Source organism: Grampus griseus (genome assembly GCF_964374135.1).
Source record: "Grampus griseus genome assembly, chromosome: 11".
Classification (NCBI taxonomy): domain Eukaryota; kingdom Metazoa; phylum Chordata; class Mammalia; order Artiodactyla; family Delphinidae; genus Grampus; species Grampus griseus.
Window position 1 is genome coordinate 17,091,222 of NC_139005.1, and position 23,208 is coordinate 17,114,429.

The following is a 23,208-nucleotide window of genomic DNA, read 5'->3' on the forward strand; positions in this document are numbered from 1 at the left end:
AAAGAGGTAACCATTAAGTAAATTAGAATACTTCCCAACAATGGAATATCATGTAGCCAATAAACGTAATGTATTATGGTCTTAATGAGGGGAAAATTAACCCTCCAAAGTTCAAAATTTTTATTTTAGAATAATTATTTTTATATGAAATAGATAAAAGACTGAAAGGTAGCATACCAAAATTTTAACAAGTTATCTCTGGGCAGTGATTTGGATGTTCTTTTGATACTTTTTCTAACTTACTACCATGAACAGATAGCATTTCTATAATCAAGCAAAGAACTCCAGACATTCCAGCACATACCTGATGATGGCTTTGACGGCAAACCTGACCACAGTGGAGAGCAGGAAGAGAGGGGTGACCAGGATGTGGAAGAGAGACAGTGAAGCAAAGGCCTCCGCAGGTTTGAGATTGTTCCCGCTGGCATACGCATGCGTCACAAATGTCTGTGCATAGAAAGGATTTTAGAGAAAGCTAGAGAAAGGTTCACAAATACTTGTTCAATTTTACAAGCCTAACAAATTCTACTATGCCAATATGTCCATTGCAACTCTGAAAAATATAATACAATTACTTCATCCGAATCACTCCCTAAGAAAAATAACACTTGCTATTGGTAGAGTACTTAATGGTTTACATTCATTCTAGCAGTAAACTTGTGAAAGGGGCAAAACAGATTCTATTGACGGATTAGAAAATTAACTTCTGTCAGATTACTGAGATGGGGGAATACCATGAGAGAATCCAGAGTTCTTAACACCTACTCAGGCTCTTTCCAACCAATACTAAATTTTCTGAGAGAAAAAAGGAAACATTCCAATGTTTTAGGGTCTCTATTGTAGATCTTTCCTAAAATCGCCAACAATGGTGTCCAAGGCAGACTTGTTTACAAATATTTCTAAGTATAATACTAGTTCCTGGGTTTGTCCTTTTTGTTTGAAATATAATGTAATCATTTAACATTTTCCAGTTGTTGATCTAGCACTATCTTGTAAGAATGTCCAGGAACCAGGTCATGGAGGTTAGGACAGTAAATTTTCAACCTCTGCTAATTTTGCTCCCCAGGATACATCTGGCAGTGTCTGGGGATATTTTTGATGGTACTAACGGCATCTAATAAGAAGCCAGGGATGCTGCTAGACATCCTAATGCAGAGGACAGGTTCTCACAACAAAGAATTAATTATTGGGCCCAAAAAGGTCCACAGTGCCACGGATGAGAAACCCCGGATTAGAACTATCACGATGGAGACAGCAAAGAGAAAACTGAAGGTGAGGTAATATATGTTACCACCCACCCATTCTTGTTCCTAAGTCATTTCTGAACACTGACTTAAGTCCATTTCTTAAGGTAAGGAAAAGTGGCTTACAGCAAGAACAGCTGCTATGGGAATTGCCGCGTTCATGAAGACTGTGGAAAGAAACCAAATACATTAGTTTCAGTGAACTGTGAGACATTTCAGTAACTTTAATTAATCATCAATTATTACTCTAACTTTCCTTGAAGACAGGAAAGACCAAGTACATTAAGTAACATTTTTGTCTTGAGTCCACAAACATTTCCCAGCTGGTGTTTCCTGGTTCACAGTTGTGAACTCCCATAGGTGAGACTTAACCAGAAAATGTGAAAAATTATTTTTTTTATGAAATGTTACAAAGAGCAAAATTTAGATAAAGTTATTAGAATTTAACACATATGCATTCCTCAGAGTATTCACGGTCTGTATTTTGTTTGGTCCACTAAACTAACTTAAAAACATAAAAATTGGGATATTACACAGATAAAAAGAATTTGACATCACGTGAAAAATCTCCTTCCAGCAGTGATATTAATTTTCACTTATAGACCTTTTGTTTAATAAAATAGCTCCATATCCTGGACCCTCTGCTAGTTTAAATATCTCTCCAGGAATATATTGCACTATCACTTGATAAACATAATATGCAGAACTGAAATGAGAAAAACTCATACTTAGGCTAAAATACTAGCATTTGGAAGTAATAGGAAAAATAAAAAGCCAAGTTGATGATTTGTAGTTATTTTGTCATAAACCATAGAGTTTTAGGAACGGAGGACCAAAAAGTAACTGCATTGTTGGTAACAGGGCCAGGCAATGGCAGAGCAAGAACTATAATCTAGTTTTCTTGATGCTCAGAAGACAGTCCATCTAAAAACTATCACCAGCTCTCATGATCTGCTCTCATGAACTGTCCTTACCACTGTGTACAGACTCAGCCTGTGCTTCTGAAGGTCCAGAGGTGGCTTAGCTATCAAATCTGAATTCTTGTACGGTACCAGCAATCCAAACACGGCTCTGAGACTCATAACAGTCCAGATGAATAATCATGTTTCTGTCTTCACCTTTCTCTGGCTATTATTACCTTTTTTTCCTAAGTGTATTTCATTCTTTTCCTCCACATCATGATTTATAACTCATTCTAAATATCTTTAAATAAGTAATCTCCTCCTGATGAGGAAGAGTGAGAGCAGTTGCTATTTTACTAAAACCTATTTATTTGGCACTCTGCACCCAGTGCAGGTTATCAGGGACCCTTCCTACCTCATCATAAAGATGAGGATGAGACGCCCGAGGTCACACAGCTGGGCTCCTCAGACCGTACTCACCACCACTTCACTCTGCCACTACTCAACAACTCACAATTACTGAGGTATGATGGGAGTGCCTTCTCCTATTTAATGATTACAACTACCCTGCGCAATAATGAGGAAACAACTTAGGAAAGATGAGTAACAGGCAGGATTCCAAACTAGGAGATGACAGAGCTTGGATAAAACCCAGACCTTTCTAGTCAAAAGCTTCATGTTCTTCCCACTTCTCCATATAAAACTCTATCAAAGTGAAGAGAGAAAAAATAAAATCGTATCCTTGTCTTTCGCCAAAAAATGAAATTCATGAACAGCACATGACCATTTGGCAGTGGAGATTAGGAAATGATTTAACAGAATCTCTTTTGCCCTCAGATACGATCTCCAGTGGCAAGAACACTGATCATAGAGATGGATCTTCAGTTTTATTAGTATTTATCCTGTTTAACTTTGCTTTTCAATATTTTCCGATACCACAGATTGAGCGCTTTTATGTTTCAGGTGCTTTTCTAAACACATTACATACATTATCTTATTTAATTCCCCCAGGTATGCTTAATACTGCCCAACTTCCTGATGAGGAAATCAAGACGCCATCAAATGCTGACCAAGGATGTATAGCAGACCAGTTGCTGAGGCAGGATTTCATTTCAGATCAGCCTGCACTCTAAGACCCAACAGTAACCACTATGTTATACAGTTGACATTTTTCTTTCTTTCTTTCTTTTTTTTTTTTTTTTTGGTCTAAACTTACGGTACTCTGCAAATACTATTTACAAAATATTTTTAACAGTGACAGAAGAGTGCCACGTCCACTGCCTCATTTGACCCTCACAATATACCTGTGAGAAAGGTATTATTATTACACCAATTTTTAGAGGAGGAAACTGAGGGAGGTTATTGAACATTAGCCCACTTGCCAGGTGCGTTATACAAAACAATGAGTAGGAAGCCCTTGAGGTAGTGCCTGGAATAGAGTCAATCAACAAGTCAATCAACATTTGCAGCATTCCTTAATCTATTCTAATCCTTACTACAATCCTACATGGTAGAGATTGTGATTTTCCACTGTCACACATGAAAAAATTGAGGCTTGGAGGATAGAAATAGTAACTTGGTCAAAGCCATACTGCTATGAAGTGGTACAACTGAGATTTAGAGCCAGGTCCATTCAACTCAGATACTGGAAGCTCTTCACCACCACCAACACCATACGTAACCAAATCGGAAAACTTGGAAGTGGTGTTAAGTGGAACTTTACACGACTGATACAAGAATTCCTGCTGCCTATAATCATAAAAACATGATTATGCGTTTTCACCATCATGATTTCTTGTATTTCTTTTCAGTATGGCCTCCTCTGTCCTCTTCTCTTTTGTCTCTGACTTTCAAAAACCAACCCAAATCTTACATAACTGGGTTAAGGTGAGTTAGCAACCCACCTCTGCCATTTAGTAGCTGGATGATTTGGGGGAAATTCAAGTTACTTAAGCTCTCTCCACCTTAATCTTTTAATTTGCAAAATGAAGGTAATAACAGAATCAAAATCTTTGGGGAATTTCCTGACGGTCCAGTGGTTAGGACGCTGCACTTTCAATGCTGGGGCCTGAGTTCGATCCTGGTCCTGGCCAGGGAACTAACATCCTGCAAGTCATGTGGCATGGCCCAAAAAAAAAGAATCAAAATCATTGGGCTGTTGTGAGGATTAAATAGGACGATATATGTAAAGCTACTTATGGCAATAATTGGCTGAGTATCTCAATATATTTTTGTTATTATCATTATTATCATCATTATTTCTGGCTGTATCCATCCTCGCCACGAGAACTTCAGTCCACTGCAGAGAGAAATATATTGTAGGAGCCAGCAGCTTAGAGCACTATCATATAAGCAAGTGAATATCAATCATTCCATCTTCTAGCGTTTTGACACCATATTAGCAGTGGTGCGGAGCTGGAAGATAAATCTCCTCCCCATTTCATTTCTAATGTATCCAGCATTAGGGCTAGAATAAATGAGCTATATAAACCAAATATTTTCCTTAAATCCATTTCACAAAAGTAATGTTTATAATCTCTAAGGACTCAAGTAGTTTAGAATTCAAAGGAAACAATCTATAAACCTTCAAAACTTTAAGTTGTTGAAGGTCTGGGGAACAATAGAAATGAGCAAAACTGACACACAAACTAAATCAAATATTAGTGAGAGTAGTTTGGCTAAGTTCAGAAGAATTGTACTAACACGAACTCATTATTCTTGAGAGCATCCAGTGTCACTCTCTGAGAAAAAAAACAATAATATTTTTGTAGCAGTTGCTTTTTAAAAATTAGAGTTGTGGAGAAAATGCTTTGTATTTAAAAAGGTTTGAAAGTGTATTGGAAAAGAGGATTTTATGTGAATGCAGTTTGGCTTCTTTCAACTGGAAATGCTGACACTGTTTTCTCCTCAATTTTCAAAACTGGCATTTCACATGCAATCTTCGAGGAAACATAAACTCCCAAAGAGACAGGGAAGACAACCTCACATAATTTTTAAGGATGTCTGGGGACAAGAAGATCAACAGTATTACAGTCAAATCAATTTAAATAAATGTTTACTGAAAACCCATGATGCATCCCAACTGTAACTGATAAGAGGGTTTCAATTATCAGTACTACTAATCATCACCATCCCCATTTTACAGATGAAGAAACCAAGGATTTCGGATGTCAAGTAACATGGCAAAGACACACATTTGTAAAGAACTGAATTCAGGTCTACTTGACTCTTAGCTTGTCCTAACTCTGCTCTTTAAATTTAAATAACCTCGCGTGGCTAGCGGCTATTGGACCACACAAATGGAGAAAATAAATGGGCTTCCTCTGAAGCCCAGAATGCCTCAATGATCACAAGTTAAAGTGAACAGACCACATGTTTTTCGGTGGTCCTCAGAGCAACAGCAACTTACTGGAGAGTGATGTATAAAGAGCAAAGGTTTTGAGACTGGATAGTTCTTTCATTCTTGTTTCTTCCACACTCTTGCAAAAGATGTGCTCCCAGGCGTACAACTTTAGAAGTTTGATGCCTTTCAGTATTTCATTTGTTTTCTTCAGTCTCTCAGTGGAATAATCCTATAAAAGAAAGGAATAAAAAACAATGCAAGCTGCATCCAAGTGAATCAGAGAGGCAATACCACACGCTAGATAGGGATTGAGGAGAGCGTGATTTCTGCCTGGCTCTGAGTCTAATGATGGCTGTGAGATTCCCGGGAGAAGCAATGAAACTCTCTGTACTGCTGCCTCCAGTGTGAAAATGAAGAGTTGAATGAGACGGCCTCAAATTTCTTTCCACCTAAAAAAACTGTTTATGCCTCTCTTGCTTTGGTTTAAATAAAAGCAGTTTCTTAAGTTTCACATGATTTCCTTGAATAATATCTGCAGATAACACACACAGACATGTAGGGAAATGATAAAGAGGCTTCCAATGGCTCCTTCTAATATCTGAATCATTTCTTTCTCCCCTCAGAACTATCCCTCATACTTAGGAAAAGAGAAACAATGAATATAAGAAAAGTCAGTCTGCTTCTGATCTGGGAATGTGAGGGTACAGTATTGTGTGTGCTCACACTGAGTCTTCATAAGACACTTATTGAAACCAAGCCTATTGTTTTTAACGTCAAGAAATCTCCACCTCCTTCTTCACAAGCTCTTGTGTAAGGCCTAACTTAGAGGTACTGATCGCTAACCACTCGGATTAACTGTAAAGAGATGTGTAGCAGACCCAAAAGCCTCTCTTTTGTCAACTGTTTCAGTTTCCTCCAAACCTTACATTAGAATTACTAGGAAAGTGCAATATCACCTGTGATCTCTCAAAAGGATCCGCAGAGTGGCAAAAGGCTGATAGGAGGAAGCAAAAGCAGCAAATGATCTGATTTTTTTTGAAGTATAGTTGATTTACAATGTTGTGTTAATTACTGCTGTACAGAAAAGTGGTTCAGCTATACATATACACATTCTTTTTTTATATTCTTTTCCATTATGGTTTCTCATAGGATATTGAATATAGCTCCCTGTGCTCTACAGTAGGACCTTGTTGTTTATCCATTCTATGTATAAATGCTACATCTGCTAACCCCAAACTCCCACTCCATCCCTCCCCCAACCCCTCCCCTTTGGCAACCATCAGTCTGTTCTCTATGTCCCTGATTCTGTTTCATAGATAGGTTCATTTGTGTCATCTTTTAGATTCCACATATAAGTGATATCATATGATATCTGTCTTTCTCTCGCTGACTTACTTCACTTCGTATGATAATCTCTGGCTGCGTCCATGTTGCTGCAAACGGCATTAGCAAATGATCTGATTTTATTCACCCTTTTGTCTCTTGAGGGTCTTAAGGGCCTATCAATGACTGCTTTGGTGAGTGAACGAATCAGTATGAATGGCTAAATGAAAGTCAGATGTTGGTTTGTCATGTCCCCTCTTTGTGTCCCTCTTCCACACCTTTCTGTATTCGTGTCCTGGAGTAAAGAGGGTAGATGGCTCAGACAGAAATAATAAGGAACCTCGTCAGAAGCGGCAGAAAAACAAGTGATAAAAACCACTTGTGTGACATGAGACTTGCTTGTCACGGTAGAAACACCAACTTGGGAAACAGTCCACCAGTGGCAGCATCCCTACACTTCACGCCTGATTTACAGACCGCCTTGCTCATATTTAATCAAACTTTATTTCTAAACATGCTGTCAACAATTTTATTATTTGCAAATATTTCTTTAAAAGAAGCCAATTCTTGCTCAAATAAAATGATTTCATGGCAAATTGAAGCCAGAAAGGGTCAATAATGAAGCTTTTTCTTGCTTGCCAAGTTGACCACGAACATACTCAGGCAGAGCAGCTGCCACTGAAACACTTCAGTGTAACTCCATAGCTCATCACATGGTCTGATTCAACCCTAGGGACATTTAATTTCAGAAGCGCCAAATCTGACCCTTTATTTGTTCCTCGATCCATTTCTCCCATGTCAGTAATTGACATCCAATGTACGTGTAATCTAAAGTACCCATAAGTGCGTTCTCTAGTACCCGTAAGTATAGGTAAGTGACCTACAAGAAGATCCAAAGCCTCGTCACATCATGACTTGTGAAAACATCAGGCATTGGGATTCTTGCATTTACAGTCTAAGACCGTTCCGTCTTAGATGTCAAATCCACTTTTAAAAATTGTTGAGCAGCCCAGAAATTTCCCATTTGCTGCCTAAGAACTGAAATGAAATATAATGATTTCCAAATAATCCTGAGTGGTATGTATTAATTTCCTATATTTTAAAAATAAAACCGCATGACTAGATTTTCCTAATAAAGTTTCCAAAAGATGTTACTTACAAGAGTGCTCTTCTGAGCCTCTGCCAACTTTGTAGCAATGAAGTATTGAATGGGCGCCAGGAGCACAATGACAGCAGCACCAACCAACGCGCTGGACCCAAGCAAATTGTAGAGCAGAATCACGCCCATTATGATCTAGCAGGGAAAATACAAGGCAAGGGGAAAAAGAATAGGGGTGTGGGGACTACTGCATGAAAGGATTTTTTTAGTGAAATTACAGTGTTTCTTAATTATTAGATTAAGTGTATTTGGAAGTCAGCTCAACTGTGACAGCTGAGTTTTACTATGATTTATCTGGCGAAGGCTAAATAGCTGGAATTTATTTTTAGTGTCATGATGTGTGCAACTGGTACCGAACCAATTTACTGCACGAAGTTGCAGAGGGGTCCCAAGGATGCTTTCAACCTGAAACAGGCTTCAGATTTTTAAAAGAACATAAAATTTTTCTAGAAAATGTTGTCACCCGCCATAAATTTAACATCCCATATTCTCTTGGAACTGTATTAGCTTTTCAAGGCAAGGGGGATAGAAAGTAAGAACCAGCATCATTATGTAAGAGAACAAGATAGTTGTTTGTGGACTAAGTGATCTGAGCTCGTCAGCTCCTCAATGACCCCAGAAGTCACTTAATGACAAAAAGGGTAGGTCTAACTAAAACCGTGGAGAAGCTAATGTTGGTGCCCCATCTTACCTTACTTCCCTTTTTAAATTTATTTCCCAAACTGAAGACTGAACCATGTAGGCCTAGCCTCTCCGGTTTGCCACCTTCTTCTTCTTTTTTTAAAACTCAGGTTTTAACCCTGTTATCTTCTCTTGTTGTTTTTTTTTTTTTCAATTTCCCAATAGCTCAGTTTATCACAGCTCAAGATGTCAACAAATGAATTGTATCCATACAGTTAAAGCCTTTAACCATGCCTATATGCCAATGATAACAGCTTATTAGTGACCTTCTGGAGGCAATGGCACATTAGTTTAGTGACTAATCAATTAGGCTGTTTGGGAATTCCAATCAAAATGAAAATTCCCTTCAGGTCACCTCTGATGCAGTCATTTAGAGGCAGCCTGGAATTTTTGATGCATTTTAAATTACACCATGTAGGCAGCTACCTAGTTGATCTGTGTATAAACACATTTTGATAAAATAAAACATAGCATATTCTAAATCTTTGTGCCAAGCACTATGAATGATATGCACATGGATTTGGATTTCCATTACAAATGAAAAAACAAACAATAAATTTTAAAACTGATATCTTCTTGTTCTTTTTTCCTCTGCAAATAAGAATCTTACTTATATTGACCTACCTGAACAGGCATAGCCCATAGATTGGGACACAGGAACAAGAACCACATGAGTTGATTGGTTTCAATGGCAACCAAGTTATTGATCTGACCCAGGGTCATCTCACCCATGGATAAATTAGATGTAGAAAGCCGCAGGATTTTATTGTATATCATGGCCTGAAAAAAAAAAAAAAAAGAAATGTACTTGAAGCTCTAAACTTAATAATCAACATTATGCTTATTTATTTTCATTGAAAAAAATAACTTTTTAAAAATTTTTGAAAAAAAGGAGAAAAACCCTATAATGCCATCTTCTTAAGTCAATCATTGTTTTCATTTCAGTATTGTTACTTTCAGTCCTCAACTAAAGAGAAACTTATTTTTTCTTGTGATATAATCTAAACATATATTCAAATTTAAACATAATCTCTGGAACAAATAGTAACAGAAATAAATAAATGCAAGATTTCAAAATATTTTAATATATTATTATAAGTATTATTTTTAATTCTCAGTGGGTTTATTAATTAGCTCTGTGGTTCTTTTTTATTCATTAGATCCTAGAAGTGTTGATGTCATAATATCACAGTGAAAATGGAAGGAAAAAACTAAACTGAAGCCTCTACCATTCCTATCACTGGATGGTATGTGGCATTTTCAAGAGGCCAAGATCATTCAAAGCTTGTACGTACCAGCAGGGCTCCACGGAGATTAATGCCAGTCTCTATGGTTACATAGTAGGAAGCCTGCAAAAATGTCCTTTGCAGAATAAGAGCCAAGAACAGAAGAACTGCTAGAACATAGGCATTTTCAAGAAATTCCTTTGATGAGAGGGTTTCTGAAGTCTTATCCCAAAAGAAAAAAAGATATAAATTAAAACTGTTCATATACTGGTATACAGTTTGCATGCATTAAACAATACATGGTTGTTAAATATAAAAATTCAATGTCTATAGTACAGCGATGGAATGAGCCACAGCAAGGCAATTTTGGGTTTTCCTCATAATATCCACAGATACAAATACAAACCAGTTCAATGTAAAAATTCCCAAATTGATGATTAAGATGGCTGGAAATGCCTGAAGGCATTTGTAGGAAAAAAGGTACATTAAAAATTTTTTAAGTTGAATACATTTTCTACAAAGATATAGTCTACCTTAGTTAACTGGAGAATAGTAAACCAAGATAGAAGTTAGTTTAGACTGTAATTTAGAAGTAGAAGCTACAAAGCTGATAGTCCGTCAGAAAGACCAATGGGACAAAAATAAAATTTCTAAGACCAATGAAACTAAAATACAATTTCCATAGCCTTATTAATTTAAAATAATTCTACAGAGTTGACTTTTTCTGATCTTCATCTATCTAAATTCATATAATGAAATAAATTATAAAATACATAATTTGGCTATTTATTTCACCCACATGACACTTTCAGTGACAAAACACAACTTATGAAAAACTGTTTTAGTCAGATTATGACTTAAGTCATCATAAGAATATACAGATTGATTGCTTTTTGTTTGTAACTAGCATATGGTAACTTGTTTGTTAGAAGTAAGGGAAAAGCAACACTCAAATCAACACATGTCAATTTGGGCACTCTTCAGTTTTTATGGTTTAGATCCGTTAAATTCTACTTCTGGTCCCCTTCCTCTTCTTTCCTGGGGATACATACAAATGTGTAAGTGTCTTCCTTCTCAGAAAAATACATGGTTAATATGTGTAAGGGAGAGGGATGATGGAATTCTATGTGGAATTCCGATATCTGTATGTAAATCAGGCTACTAGGGACAAAACATCACAAACGTGTATTCAATGGTAAAATATCTGGTTCACCTCTATTACAATTGAGCACTAATATATGCAAGGAACTGGGCTAAGCATTGTGGGCACAAATGGGAACTGTTCTTAGTTGCTCTGTTTAAAAGAGCTCACAACCTAGAAAGGTAAGTATATCCATAAATAACCTGCTTCATTATAAATAGCATTTATGGTAAGTGTCAACGCAAAGTGAACAACGTGTTAGAAGGGTACCAAGGAGAGTCAAATTCCAACGAGGACAAGCAGAAAAAGTTTCACCGAAGATGCAGCATTTACTGCAGGCTTTGAAAATGTGTACAATTTTAATAGGTAAAGAAGGGCTTCCCTGGTGGCGCAGTGGTTGAGAGTCTGCCTGCCGATGCAGGGGACGCGGGTTCGTGCCCCGGTCCGGGAGGATCCCACATGCCACGGAGCGGCTGAGCCCGTGAGCCATGGCCGCTGGGCCTGCGCGTCCGGAGTCTGTGCTCCGCGACGGGAGAGGCCACAGCAGTGAGAGGCCCGCGTACCGCAAAAAAAAAAAAAAAAAAAAAAAGGTAAAGAAAAGAGGACAGGAAATTAGATTGAGAGAATAGAAAAGGAAAATTGATTCATCGGGACTAGAGTTTCTATATGTGAAACTAGGGAAATCAACTCTTATTTTAGAAAGAAACTAGGTGGGAAGTTCATGATGCAGACTTTCTTAAGAACAGGAAATACAAGATATAAATTTATAACAGCAAATAATTTATACTATATAGTCCCCAACAGTAACATAATATCTAATAAAAGTATAATGTGACTGGCCCTGATAATTGTGAAACAGGATGATGGCTTTTACTATATAGGAAAAGATAAAAGTACATACTACAAATCACATTGCCGATATCATTGGTCATAGGCCTCTAAAAAAGTGACTCAGCCACCCTCATGTACTCATGCATGAAAATTCTTTACAGAATTGCTATAAAGATCTAATAAAATAATCAATATGAAATTTCTGAGCATCGTTTCCAGCACACAGTAAACGCTTATTAAATGTTTATAGTCTCTGAATCTGAGAAATAATTTTGCTGGCCACATCCATTCATTGAATACATACACTCATGTTTTTCTCTACAAGGAAAATTATTGTTTTCTTTCTTTTAAAAAGCATTCAATTCTCTGTAAATAAGCCTGTTTGAATGGCTCATAAAACTGCATTTTAAAAAAGTAACAAGTATAAAGAAATTTGCCAATAATATGTTTCCTTTCAAAAGCACCACAAACTTACTCCTGTTGTGTTATTTGTCCCATTCTGGGTTTCATTCACACGTTGAACTATTCCAGAAATACAGAGAGGTCCAGCAAAACCCAGTAAGTCAGCAAGATAACGAAATGTGCTACTAAGTAGAATTGGTCTCCCGAAAGCTGTGTACATTGCTAGCCATATAGATGGAGTCCGATTCGGATGCTCGGCCACTTTTTTCTGAAAGAAAAAATAAACACCTTGAGGAACCATAATAAAATAATAGAGCAGCAATTAATCCTAGGAACTATGGACATCTCTTCCAATATTTCTTATATTTTAAAAGATTAAAAATAAATGTTACTGAATCCCTTTCAATATGGTACATATAGTCTGGTATCCTTGCATCCTTTGTAAACAATAACTACTGAATGTGTTTTAATGAAATAGAGAGAATGAAGAGTAACCAGGCCAGTTTTTCACACATTTTGTATTATTTTTCGTTGTCAAAGGATGACCCCAAATTCTTAAGACCAAACTAATTTTAATTCCCTTTGATTTAGAAAATGAATAAATTTGTCATGAATATTACCAAATAACACTGTATGGAAAAGAAAATAGTAAAATACAAAGGTCCAGGTTATTGACAGTCTAGTTAAGATTTCTGAAGTCACCAGATCACAAGAGATTCACCTATCAAGTTACAAGCTAAACAAAAGAGATCATCCAACTTCAAATTGTTTCTTCTCCAGGTATTTCCCATCTCCGTAAATGGGGGTCGATAATTTTTTAAAAGTTACATTAGACTTGTGTTTCCTAGTTATTCCTCAAAGAAATGCAGAATGAAGAATGGCATATTTGCTTAAGCCAACTCATGGCTTCACACTTCTATAATCATGTGCTGAAAAGATTTTAAGACCTGAACAATTATAATTACATCTTGGAGAGGAAGTAGATAGAGTTTCTTCATTGTGGCAAAGAAGCTAACTTAATGCATTACAGTTCAATCGTGTTTCATATTCAACTCCCTGTGAGATGAATAATTCAGTTATTTTTTAAAGTTTATTGATAAAAGACATTAACACACTGAGTTCAAGTGACTCTGTATTATAAAGAGCAGTCAGAAAATTTAAGCTATGCTTAGGCTATAGCGTTCATCTTTGCTTTAGAAAAGAAGTTTTTAAAATATTATGAAGGGCTTCCCTGGTGGCACAGTGGTTGAGAGTCCGCCTGCCGATGCAGGAGACACGGGTTCGTGCCCCAGTCGGAGGGGCTGGGCCCGTGAGCCATGGCCGCTGAGCCTGTGCGTCCGGAGCCTGTGCTCTGCAATGGGAGAGGCCACAACAGTGAGAGGCCCGCGTACCGCAAAAAAAAATATATATATATTATGCAATACTTTTCCCAGAGGTGAAACCAGAGAGGTGACTCAGGTTCGTTTGTAGTAACCATTTCCTGCAATATTAATTTCATAACACACATTTTTGACACAAAACAGAGGTCATTTTCATCATTTACCATAAATGCTTTGTTGATCTTGATTTAGAACAGCCAAAAACTCTTTAATTGATCCATCATACCCAATTCCCTTCCAATGTTGGTGTAAATACTCCTATTTTTAATTACAATAATATCTGTAGGTGATAGCAATATAAAATACATCTTCCACGGTGGCTCTCACACAGAACTACTCACTCAGAATAACAAGACAAATTGAAAATATCCAAAGATTCTGATATTTAAATTTTTTTTTTTTTTTTTTTTTCTGTACGCGGGCCTCTCACTGTTGTGGCCTCTCCCGTTGCGGAGCACAGGCTCCAGACGCACAGGCTCAGCGGCCATGGCTCACGAGCCCAGCCGCTCCGCGGCATGTGGGATCCTCCGGGACCGGGGCACGAACCCGCGTCCCCTGCATCGGCAGGCGGACTCTCAACCACTACGCCACCAGGGAAGCCCTGATATTTAAATTTTTAAAAGCAATTATAAATACCCAGAGAAAGTACAAGAAGAAACCAATTTTGCCAGATAGGTAGCATGATACATGGAGTAGGTAGGTGATGCCCCTTTATTTAATTTAGTTCCCCAATTTTGAAATACAGAATCCAAATTTTAATTAATAATTAATTTAAGGGTTTTAGTTTCTCAAAAGTTATTCATGGATACTTTCCCTTTAAATAACAAAATTATTGACAAGATACCTGAAAAAAGACAATGAAAATTCCATGAATTATTAATATATGGTGGCAAGGATTAGACACACACAATTATTGAATTTCATTCTTACTTTCTATTTGGTCCTAGAGAAAAGACAGTGTTCTCTCTGTCCCTCCTCATGTAGTGACTGGGCAACTCACACACCATATTTCATAGGCTCTACTGGTATATTCTCAGCAGCCCAGTTAACATGACTCAAAACTACTGGGAAAGACAGATTGAGAAAATCTGCTCTTCCTTAACTGTAGGTATTATTTAAGCTTAGTGCCTTTATATTAATAGGCCCATTCTCTACAATCACGGACATGAAAAACAGATACTAACTTACCTTTTGTTCTTCATATGCATCTTTCAAACAAACATAATTTGTTACCGCCCTCATTGCTATTGGTAATTTTCCAATTGCCTTCAGATCAATAGGCTTTTTATGAGCAGATATGATGAGCGTGTTCATCCACCAGTATGTTGCTTTTGACAGTAAATTCACAAACGGTTGAAGAAATCTCACACCCAGATCCTGGAGGTCTTCAGGAGGCTTTACTTTCTGAGGATTCATGAAGAACACATATCTCTGTGGCAAGAAAAATTCCACAGGATAACAACCTAACTCTTTTTCCACATACTAAAAATAAAATTTTAACCTTTTCCACATTTTCATTTCATGAGGCCAAAATTTATATTTTCATACTTCTTTCCATCCCTTTCTGAAATATCCTTCTGAGGAAAAAAAAAATCCCTTTCGTTGTGACTACATTCTAATTAAATTCCAGAATTTCACACTTAATACACTTGGGCCAATGCTAAAAATCAATTACCCCTTTGAAAGAGAGTTATCACTAAAAATCAATCTTTCGTGATATCCTTTCACGATATTTCATGATACTTGGTAGATTCAACTAAATGAATATTTTTACATCGTGCAGATTGCTTACATGTGTTATCAACACCACTGTTGAGTCACTCTGTTAATTTGTGGTCTGGCTAATGTTCGCTGTTTCCACTACCCATTGCAACATGTATCTTGTCATTCACAGCAAATTCAGAGTGCTCTGACGGAAAATGAACATTGAAAACTCAGTCACTAGTATATCACACTATATAACGGGCAGCGTTATGTGGCAGGAAGTACAACACGTTTGTAATCACAGACCAGGTATGAGACTTGACCATATTACTTTGGCTATAAAGCTAGAGTTATACCTACGGAAGTTTCTTCACCAATGAAATGAGCAAACTGGATTAGGTTATCTTCTTTTCCATTCAAAATCTCTACGAATACACTAATATGATCAAGCCAGGTTTGCTTTGGACCAATCATGGATGATGGAACTACCTGATGAAAACAGTTTCATCTATAATATAGACGCAGCATAATGTTTGGCACATCATAGGCACTTGATCAATATTTATGAATGAATACAGTAAATAGATTCCAGGGTCACACTGAGATTTGGGGAACATTAATGGTCTGAAACTTAGTAATTAGTTCAATTTTATATTTATACACATAGATGATATTTCACTGTTTATCCTCTTAAATACTGATTCTTAACTGACAATGATCTTTTAATATTCAGGTCTTGAACTCCAGTAACTATACAAAAATCACTAGATACCTACTCTGACGCGAATGACATTGATCTCCACGGCCATCAGGAGTCCATTCAAAATGACCATTATGCCTGTGATGCAGAAACGCAGGTCTGATACGCCCCAACCAGACTGCCAGTATTTGACCAACTTTATGGTTTTCGTGATAAAGGCCATTACCCAATACAGGAATAAAGCTGAAAAAATAAAAAGTAAAAAGAAAAGATACAATCTTTCACTGCTATTTTTTAAAGCTTCACTGAAATTTCAATATACATACAGTGTTGACAAAGACAATTTAAGATATTCTATTTCCAGATAATTTTATTTGTTAACAAAACAACAGATACGCTTTAGTGTACTTTTGGAGTTTTGAATTGGAAGTATGATAATGACTTTAAAATATTAGTGCTTCCACTCTGATTATGTGGGATAGATGTGCAGATATAAGAAGACATGTAAATAGGACAGACTATACTCTTCAGAACTTAACATGTAATTAATTCTATAGACTTTAAAGTTGACTTTATATTTTGGTCTTGTTTTTTAAGAAGTCCTGATTATATAAAGAGTTAACAAACTGTGTAACCTATCCATTAGTAAGTATGTTGCAATTGCCAGGGGTGTTATCCTGGAATTATTATGGAATCTATGTAGCAATGTAATAGGGTTTCTGCTTTACTGATCAGCATTCAGGTAAGTAAGTGACTCTTCTCACCCAAATGGTTTAAAACACCACAGGCATCCACAGTACATAGAGAAGAACACTGATCCTATAGAGCAAACTAGACCACAAGTAGGTCAGAAAAGTAGGGATCTATATCATCTCATAACCACGCCAGCATTTTGCAGAAATATGAGATGAAAGCACAGACTTTCCTAGAAATCTGTCATCAAGGATCCAGTATACTTTGAACTTTGAATAAAGCTCAGTACAAATGAATATGAGATGAGCAAGAAGAAATCTAAAATACACATAAGACAATCCCGCTTGGACAGCACTTATCAAAACCAGAAAGTTTAAGGGTGATCACAACTTCCTTAGAGAGAAATAACTGAACACTGGCATAGAAACTTATATCTTTTTTTTTAGCTTAAAATACAGGGATTGTCAGAATGGATTTAGAACAAATAAGTGGACCAAATTATGTGCTATCTAAAGAGATTCACCTTAATATAAAGAAACAGTAGATTGAAAATAAGTGGGTGGAAAAAGCTATACAATGAAAACAAGAAGCATTAGAAACCCGGAGTGGTTATATTAGTATCAGATAAAATGGACTTCAAGACAGAGTATTATCAGAAAATTTTAAACTTTTAATTATGATAACTGTGTCATTTTTCATAAAGACAATAAAAAATACACATATGCCTAATGAAGATTTAGAAAGTCTGAACATTATCAACCACCTTGAACTACTTTATATGTATAAGACTGATATTTAATATTATAAAAATACACCACCTCTGCAAAATCTACATTATTGTTAAATTCACATGGTACTCGTACACACTATATACTCACTCAGAAAACAAGAAGCAATAAATTGAAAATCATGGAAATCATATAAAGAATGTTCTCTGATCACGATGAAGTTAAATTAAAAATCAAGAATAAGCATATTGACTTTTCTATTGCTGTTTAGCAAATTACGATAGGTTTAGAAATTTAAAACAACACCCATTTATTATCTCACAGTTTCTGTGAATCAAGGCTGCAATCCAGGCGTGGACTAGGGCTACAGTCTCAACAGATTTGGTATCTTCATCTTTGCCAAACCTTATTGGCTGGAAGCAAGTCACAGGTCCACTCATACTCAAGTCACTCAAGGTCCACTCACACTCAAGTCACAGGTCCACTCACGCTCAAAGTATACAGAATGTGAACACCAGGCAGAGATAATGGAGGTAACCTTTGGATTTTTCCACACACTAAGATATCTAGACATCTCCAAATATTTGGAAATTAAACAATATGCAAGAGGGAGGAGATATGGGGATATATGTATAGCCAATTCACTTCGTTATAAAGCAGAAACTAACACACCATTGTAAAGCAATTATACTCCAATAAAGATGTAAAAAAAATACATTTCTAATTAACCACATGTTAAAAAAGAAATCACTAGGGAAATTAGAAAACATTTCAACTAAGTTATAAGGAAAATACTACAGATTAAAAAATTAAGAATTGCAACTAAAATAATACTTAGAGGAAAATTTATGGCTTTAGATATTTATTTTAGAAAAAATTAGGTCCAAAATCAATGACCTAAGCTTCCACCTTAAAAGCTAAGGAAATAACAATGAACAAAATAAAAAGATGAGAGATAACTGTAAAAAGGCAATAAAATAGAAAATGAATAACTGAGAAAATGAACAAATCCAACAAGGTTGATTTTTTTGAAAAGATCAAGAAAATTCATAAGTCCCCAGCTAGGCTGATCAGGAAAACAACACAGATTTACCAATATTAGGAATAAAAGAAGAGTTACCCCTACATATCCTATGTACTTAAAAAGTATGATCAGGGAATATCCTGAACAACTTTTATGACAATAAATCCAAAAACTTAGATGAAATAGAAATTTTCTCTATATGTGGAATCTAAAAGGAAAAGATACAAATGAACGTATTTACAAAACAGAAACAGACTCATAGACTTAGAGAATGAACTTATGGTCACCAGGGGGGAGGGATGAGGGGGAGGGATAGTTAGGGAGTTTGGGACTGACATGTACACACTGCTATATTTAAGATGGATAATCAACAAGGACCTACTGTAAAGCACAGGGAACTCTGCTAAATATTATCTAACAACCTAAATGGGAAAAGAACTTGAAAAAGAATAGATACATGTATATGTATAACTGAATCACTTTGCTGTACACCTGAACTATCAACTATCACAACATTGTTAATCAACTATACTCCAATATAAAATAAAAAGTTAAGAAAATAAAGATAACTTCCCTTGAATCTAAAAAAAAAAGTAAAATAAAAATAAGCTTGTGTAATTTCAGAAAACAAAGGAAAATTTCTCAAAAACTGTAACTGCCAAAACTGCCATAAGAAGAAACAGATACTCTGAAGAGTCGATAATAAAGAACTAAATTTATAATTTAAAATCCCTCCTTAGTTAAAACTCCAGGTCCAGATGACTTCACTGGTGAATTCTACTGAACATTTAAGGAAGAAATGAAATTAATCTCACACAATGTCCTTCAGAAAACAGAGAAATAGAGAACATTTTCCAATTCATCTGTGTATCCCAGCATATAAAAGCCTGACAAAGCTATTGTGAGAAAAAAAAAAAAAAACCCAGACCAATATCCCTTACAATAAATGTAAAAAACCCTAACAAACTCTAGCAATATGTAGCATGGATAACAAATCATGACAATGTATGGCTTAGCCCAGTATGCTCGGTTACTTTATCATTTGAAAAACCAATCAATGTACATCAGCAGAAACAACAGAAATATAATTGCTACAAGTGATGCAGGAAAAAAAAGTCTTTCAATAAAATTCAACATTTATCATGACTAAAAAAAGAAACCCTTGAGAAAGCAAAGCTTTGCACAGAAAAAAACTTACTTGATAAGGTCTTATATAAAAAGCTTAGGGCTTCCCTGGTGGTGCAATGGTTGAGCGTCCACCTGCCAATGCAGGCGACACGGGTTCGTGCCCTGGTCCGGGAAGATCCCACATGCCACGGAGCGGCTAGGCCTGTGAGCCATGGCCTCTGAGCCTGCGCTTCCGGAGCCTGTGCTCCGCAGTGGGAGAGGCCACAACAGTGAGAGGCCCGCATACCGCAAAAAAAAAAAAGCCTGTAATCAATTTTATAATTAAGTATGAAAGATTATATTCCCCTAACATCAGGAGCTAGATAAGGATTTCACTCTCACCATGTCTATTCTGCATCTTACTGGAGGTTCTACGTAGTGCAATATAGCAAGAAAAAGAAAAAAAAAGCATAAAGTTTGAAAAGAAACAAGTATAACTGTCTCTACTTTCAGATGGTATGTTTGTTTATATAGAAAATCCCAAAAAACTTACAGAGCAATAATGAAAAGTGATGAGTGAATTTCCAAGGTAGCAAGATACAAGGTCAATATAAAAAACCTGTTGTACTTTACACACTGGCAGAAACAATTGGAAAATAAAATTTTAAATACACTTCCATTTATAACAGCAGTGGTAAAACAAAAAAGCTAATAATAATTTTAACGAGACATGAAAGATCTCTACATCTCTATAAAATATTGCTACAGGAAATGAAAGGAGACCTAAAAAAGTAAAGAATGAATTGTGAGACTCAACATTTGTAAGATGTCAGTTCTCCCCCAAATTGTTCTGTACATTCAGGGCGATCCCTATCATAAGCCCCCCAAGGAATTTTTTTTTAAAGTAGGAACTGACGACCTGATTCTAACCCGTATATGGTAATAAAAAAGAACTAAAGTATCCAAAACAGCCTTGGGAGAAAAACAAAGAAAACAAGCTGTATGATCGTAATACATGACTTCAAGACCTCCAAAGCTACAGTAATCAAGACAGAATAGTGATGGCATAAAAATCCATGACTGTATCAAAGGAATGGAAAATATAGAGCCAAGAAATAGATCATACTTAAAGTCATTTGCTTTAATTTTTTCAAAGTTCCCCAAGAAATCCAATGAGAAACGGAAAGTCTATTCCACAAATGGTGCTCAAACACAGCTATACATTTGGAAAAAAAAGAACCTTGACACCAACCTCATATACCATACACACAACCAATTTTAACTGGATCACAGTCCTAAAAATAAAAACTGAAAGTATAAAGCTTCTTAAAAAACCCAGGAGAATATGAGGGAAACATATTTTGAAGGAAGGCAAAGACTTAAGACACAGAGAGCAATAACTATACACGAAAAAATAATAAATTATACTACATTAAAATTAAAATCTGTTCATCAAAAGACCCTGTTAAGTAAATGAGTTTGCAAGCCACAGACTGGGAGGGAAATATTCTCAAAACATGTGTCTGATGACATGCTAGTGTCTAGTATATACAAACTACTCCTACAACTCAATAATAAAAATGCAGTCCAATAAAAAGTGGGCAGGAGATATGAATATGCACTTCACAAAAATAACAAATGGCCAATAAACTCATCAAAAGTGTTCAACATCATTAGTCATCAGGGAAATGCAAATTAAAACCACAATGTGTTATTAGTACACACCCACCAGCATGGCTAAATTAGAAAATCAAGATCTTCAAACGGATGTGAAACAACTGGAATTCCCACACACTGTCAGTAAGCATGTAAAATAAACCACTTTGAGAAAAAATCTTGTGGTTTCTTACAAATATAAACATTTATGTACCTACCCTATGACCCAGCAATTTCATTCCTAGGTGTTTACCCAAAAGAAATAAAAACATACATTCACAAAAAACTTGTACATGCATGTTTATAGCAGCTTTTTTTCATGATAGCCAAAATCTGAAGACAGTCCAGGGGTCTACTGACAAGAGAATGGAAAAACTGTGGTATATTTATACAGTAGAATACAACCCAACAATCACAAGAACAAAATACTGATTGATATTACATTATGGGTGACCCTCCAAAAATCATGCTGAGAGAAAGAAGTCTTACACAGAAGAGTTTACACTGTGTGATTCAATTTATGTGAAGTTCTAGAACAGGCAACTCTAATCCACGGTGAGAAAAAAATCGGTTAGATGTGCCTCTACAGAGATGAAAATGAGGATTGATTAGTAAGGGGCACAAGAAAATTTTCACGGATGATGACGGTGTTCTAGATTATGATAGGGTTATACAGGTGTATGCATTTAACAAATTAAGATTTCTGTACTTTGGTATGTAAATTTTATCTCACAAAAAGAACTGCAAACAAATATTTAACTTTAGCTAATAACATGCATGCTGAAATAATCAGGGAGTGATGAATAGCAACGCCTGTGACTTACTTTAAAATGCATCAAAAATTAAGATGAATTGATGGATGAATAGGGGAGTGGAAAGATGTAGATATTTGATAAAATAAATAGAAGAAAATGTATACTGAAGAATCTAGGTGGTAGAAAAATAAGTATTCATCTAATGCTTTCAACTTTCTGTATGTTTGGTGATGTTCGTAATATAATGTTGGGACAAAATTACTAGTTCTGGGTTCTTAACATGTGTGATTCTTCTAGGTCCAAATATTTCTCTCCTAAAATAAGAAGGAAGTTAGACTAGCTTTTAACCCTGTAAGTCCTTCCAGAAATATGATCAAATTGTGCCCTCTGTCTTGTATCTACATAAAAATTTAGAGCCGGATTCTGACTGCATTTCCTTCAAAATATTATTAAATTGCACATTTCCTTTCTAATCACATCTTATAACTCTTATATCCACATCAGTTTTTCAGAAACTTAATGTCAAGAGTATTGAATTCCCAATGTTATTTGTATTTTTGCTGTTGCCTTTTTTTGGCATCTACATAAGATTTCCGTAATAATATCTGCCTACAATTTTATACCAAACGGCTTTCTATTAAGATAATTCTGACTTGGACAAGCCTTTTAAATGAATATTGAACCCTGACAACTTGTTTTTATTTGATTACCTTTGCTGAATCATATAATGTGACGCAACACAGAATTAAATAATCAGCACGTATCACTTATTCATTTCAAATTTTAATATCCTCTGGATAAACAAATAAAATAATATTTGTGTGGTTTAATCATTCCTTTTCCTAACTGCTATATTCAGTAGTCAATGTCATTTTCATCAAATAACAATCAAACGAAATCCATGAACCTTAGAAAACTGTAAACATTTACTCACACAAAAACATACAACTCTGCCTACCATTTTAGAGGACACACAGTCCCCTGCAGCCCATGCATAATCCACGTTCTGTAACTTCACCTCAGCTTTCTATATGAAAGTGTACACCAAGGAATGCAAGGATGGATCACAGTATTACATGTAACTATTTGGAATGAGTTCTTTATTTCAGCATAAAGCAAAAAATAAAATTAGGAAAACTTTAGACAGCCTCTGATTTCCACAGGACAAGAAGGCAAGAGAGGCTTATAAAAAGTAATGTTAGGCAGGATG

General features: G+C 35.9%; 1 protein-coding gene across 14 annotated transcripts in view; it reads right to left on the bottom strand.

The window, feature by feature from the left end:
- The window catches only part of ABCC9 (ATP binding cassette subfamily C member 9), a 149,072-nt gene that overhangs the window by 112,942 nt on the left and 12,922 nt on the right, over positions 1–23,208 (bottom strand). For 9 of the 14 annotated variants that reach the window (XM_082665433.1, XM_082665432.1, XM_082665438.1 and 6 more), the window contains 9 exons: positions 16,112–16,278; positions 14,820–15,062; positions 12,326–12,520; positions 9,948–10,100; positions 9,277–9,432; positions 7,972–8,106; positions 5,556–5,718; positions 1,371–1,411; positions 305–447 (listed from right to left, as the gene is read on the bottom strand). In XM_082665433.1, the coding sequence (XP_082521559.1) occupies positions 305–447; positions 1,371–1,411; positions 5,556–5,718; positions 7,972–8,106; positions 9,277–9,432; positions 9,948–10,100; positions 12,326–12,520; positions 14,820–15,062; positions 16,112–16,278 (1,396 nt within the window). Of the gene's footprint in view, positions 1–304; positions 448–1,370; positions 1,412–5,555; positions 5,719–7,971; positions 8,107–9,276; positions 9,433–9,947; positions 10,101–12,325; positions 12,521–14,819; positions 15,063–15,423; positions 15,436–16,111; positions 16,279–23,208 lie in introns of those variants that run through there. The other 5 variants (XM_082665444.1, XM_082665437.1, XM_082665436.1 and 2 more) reach the window with 3 other exon arrangements.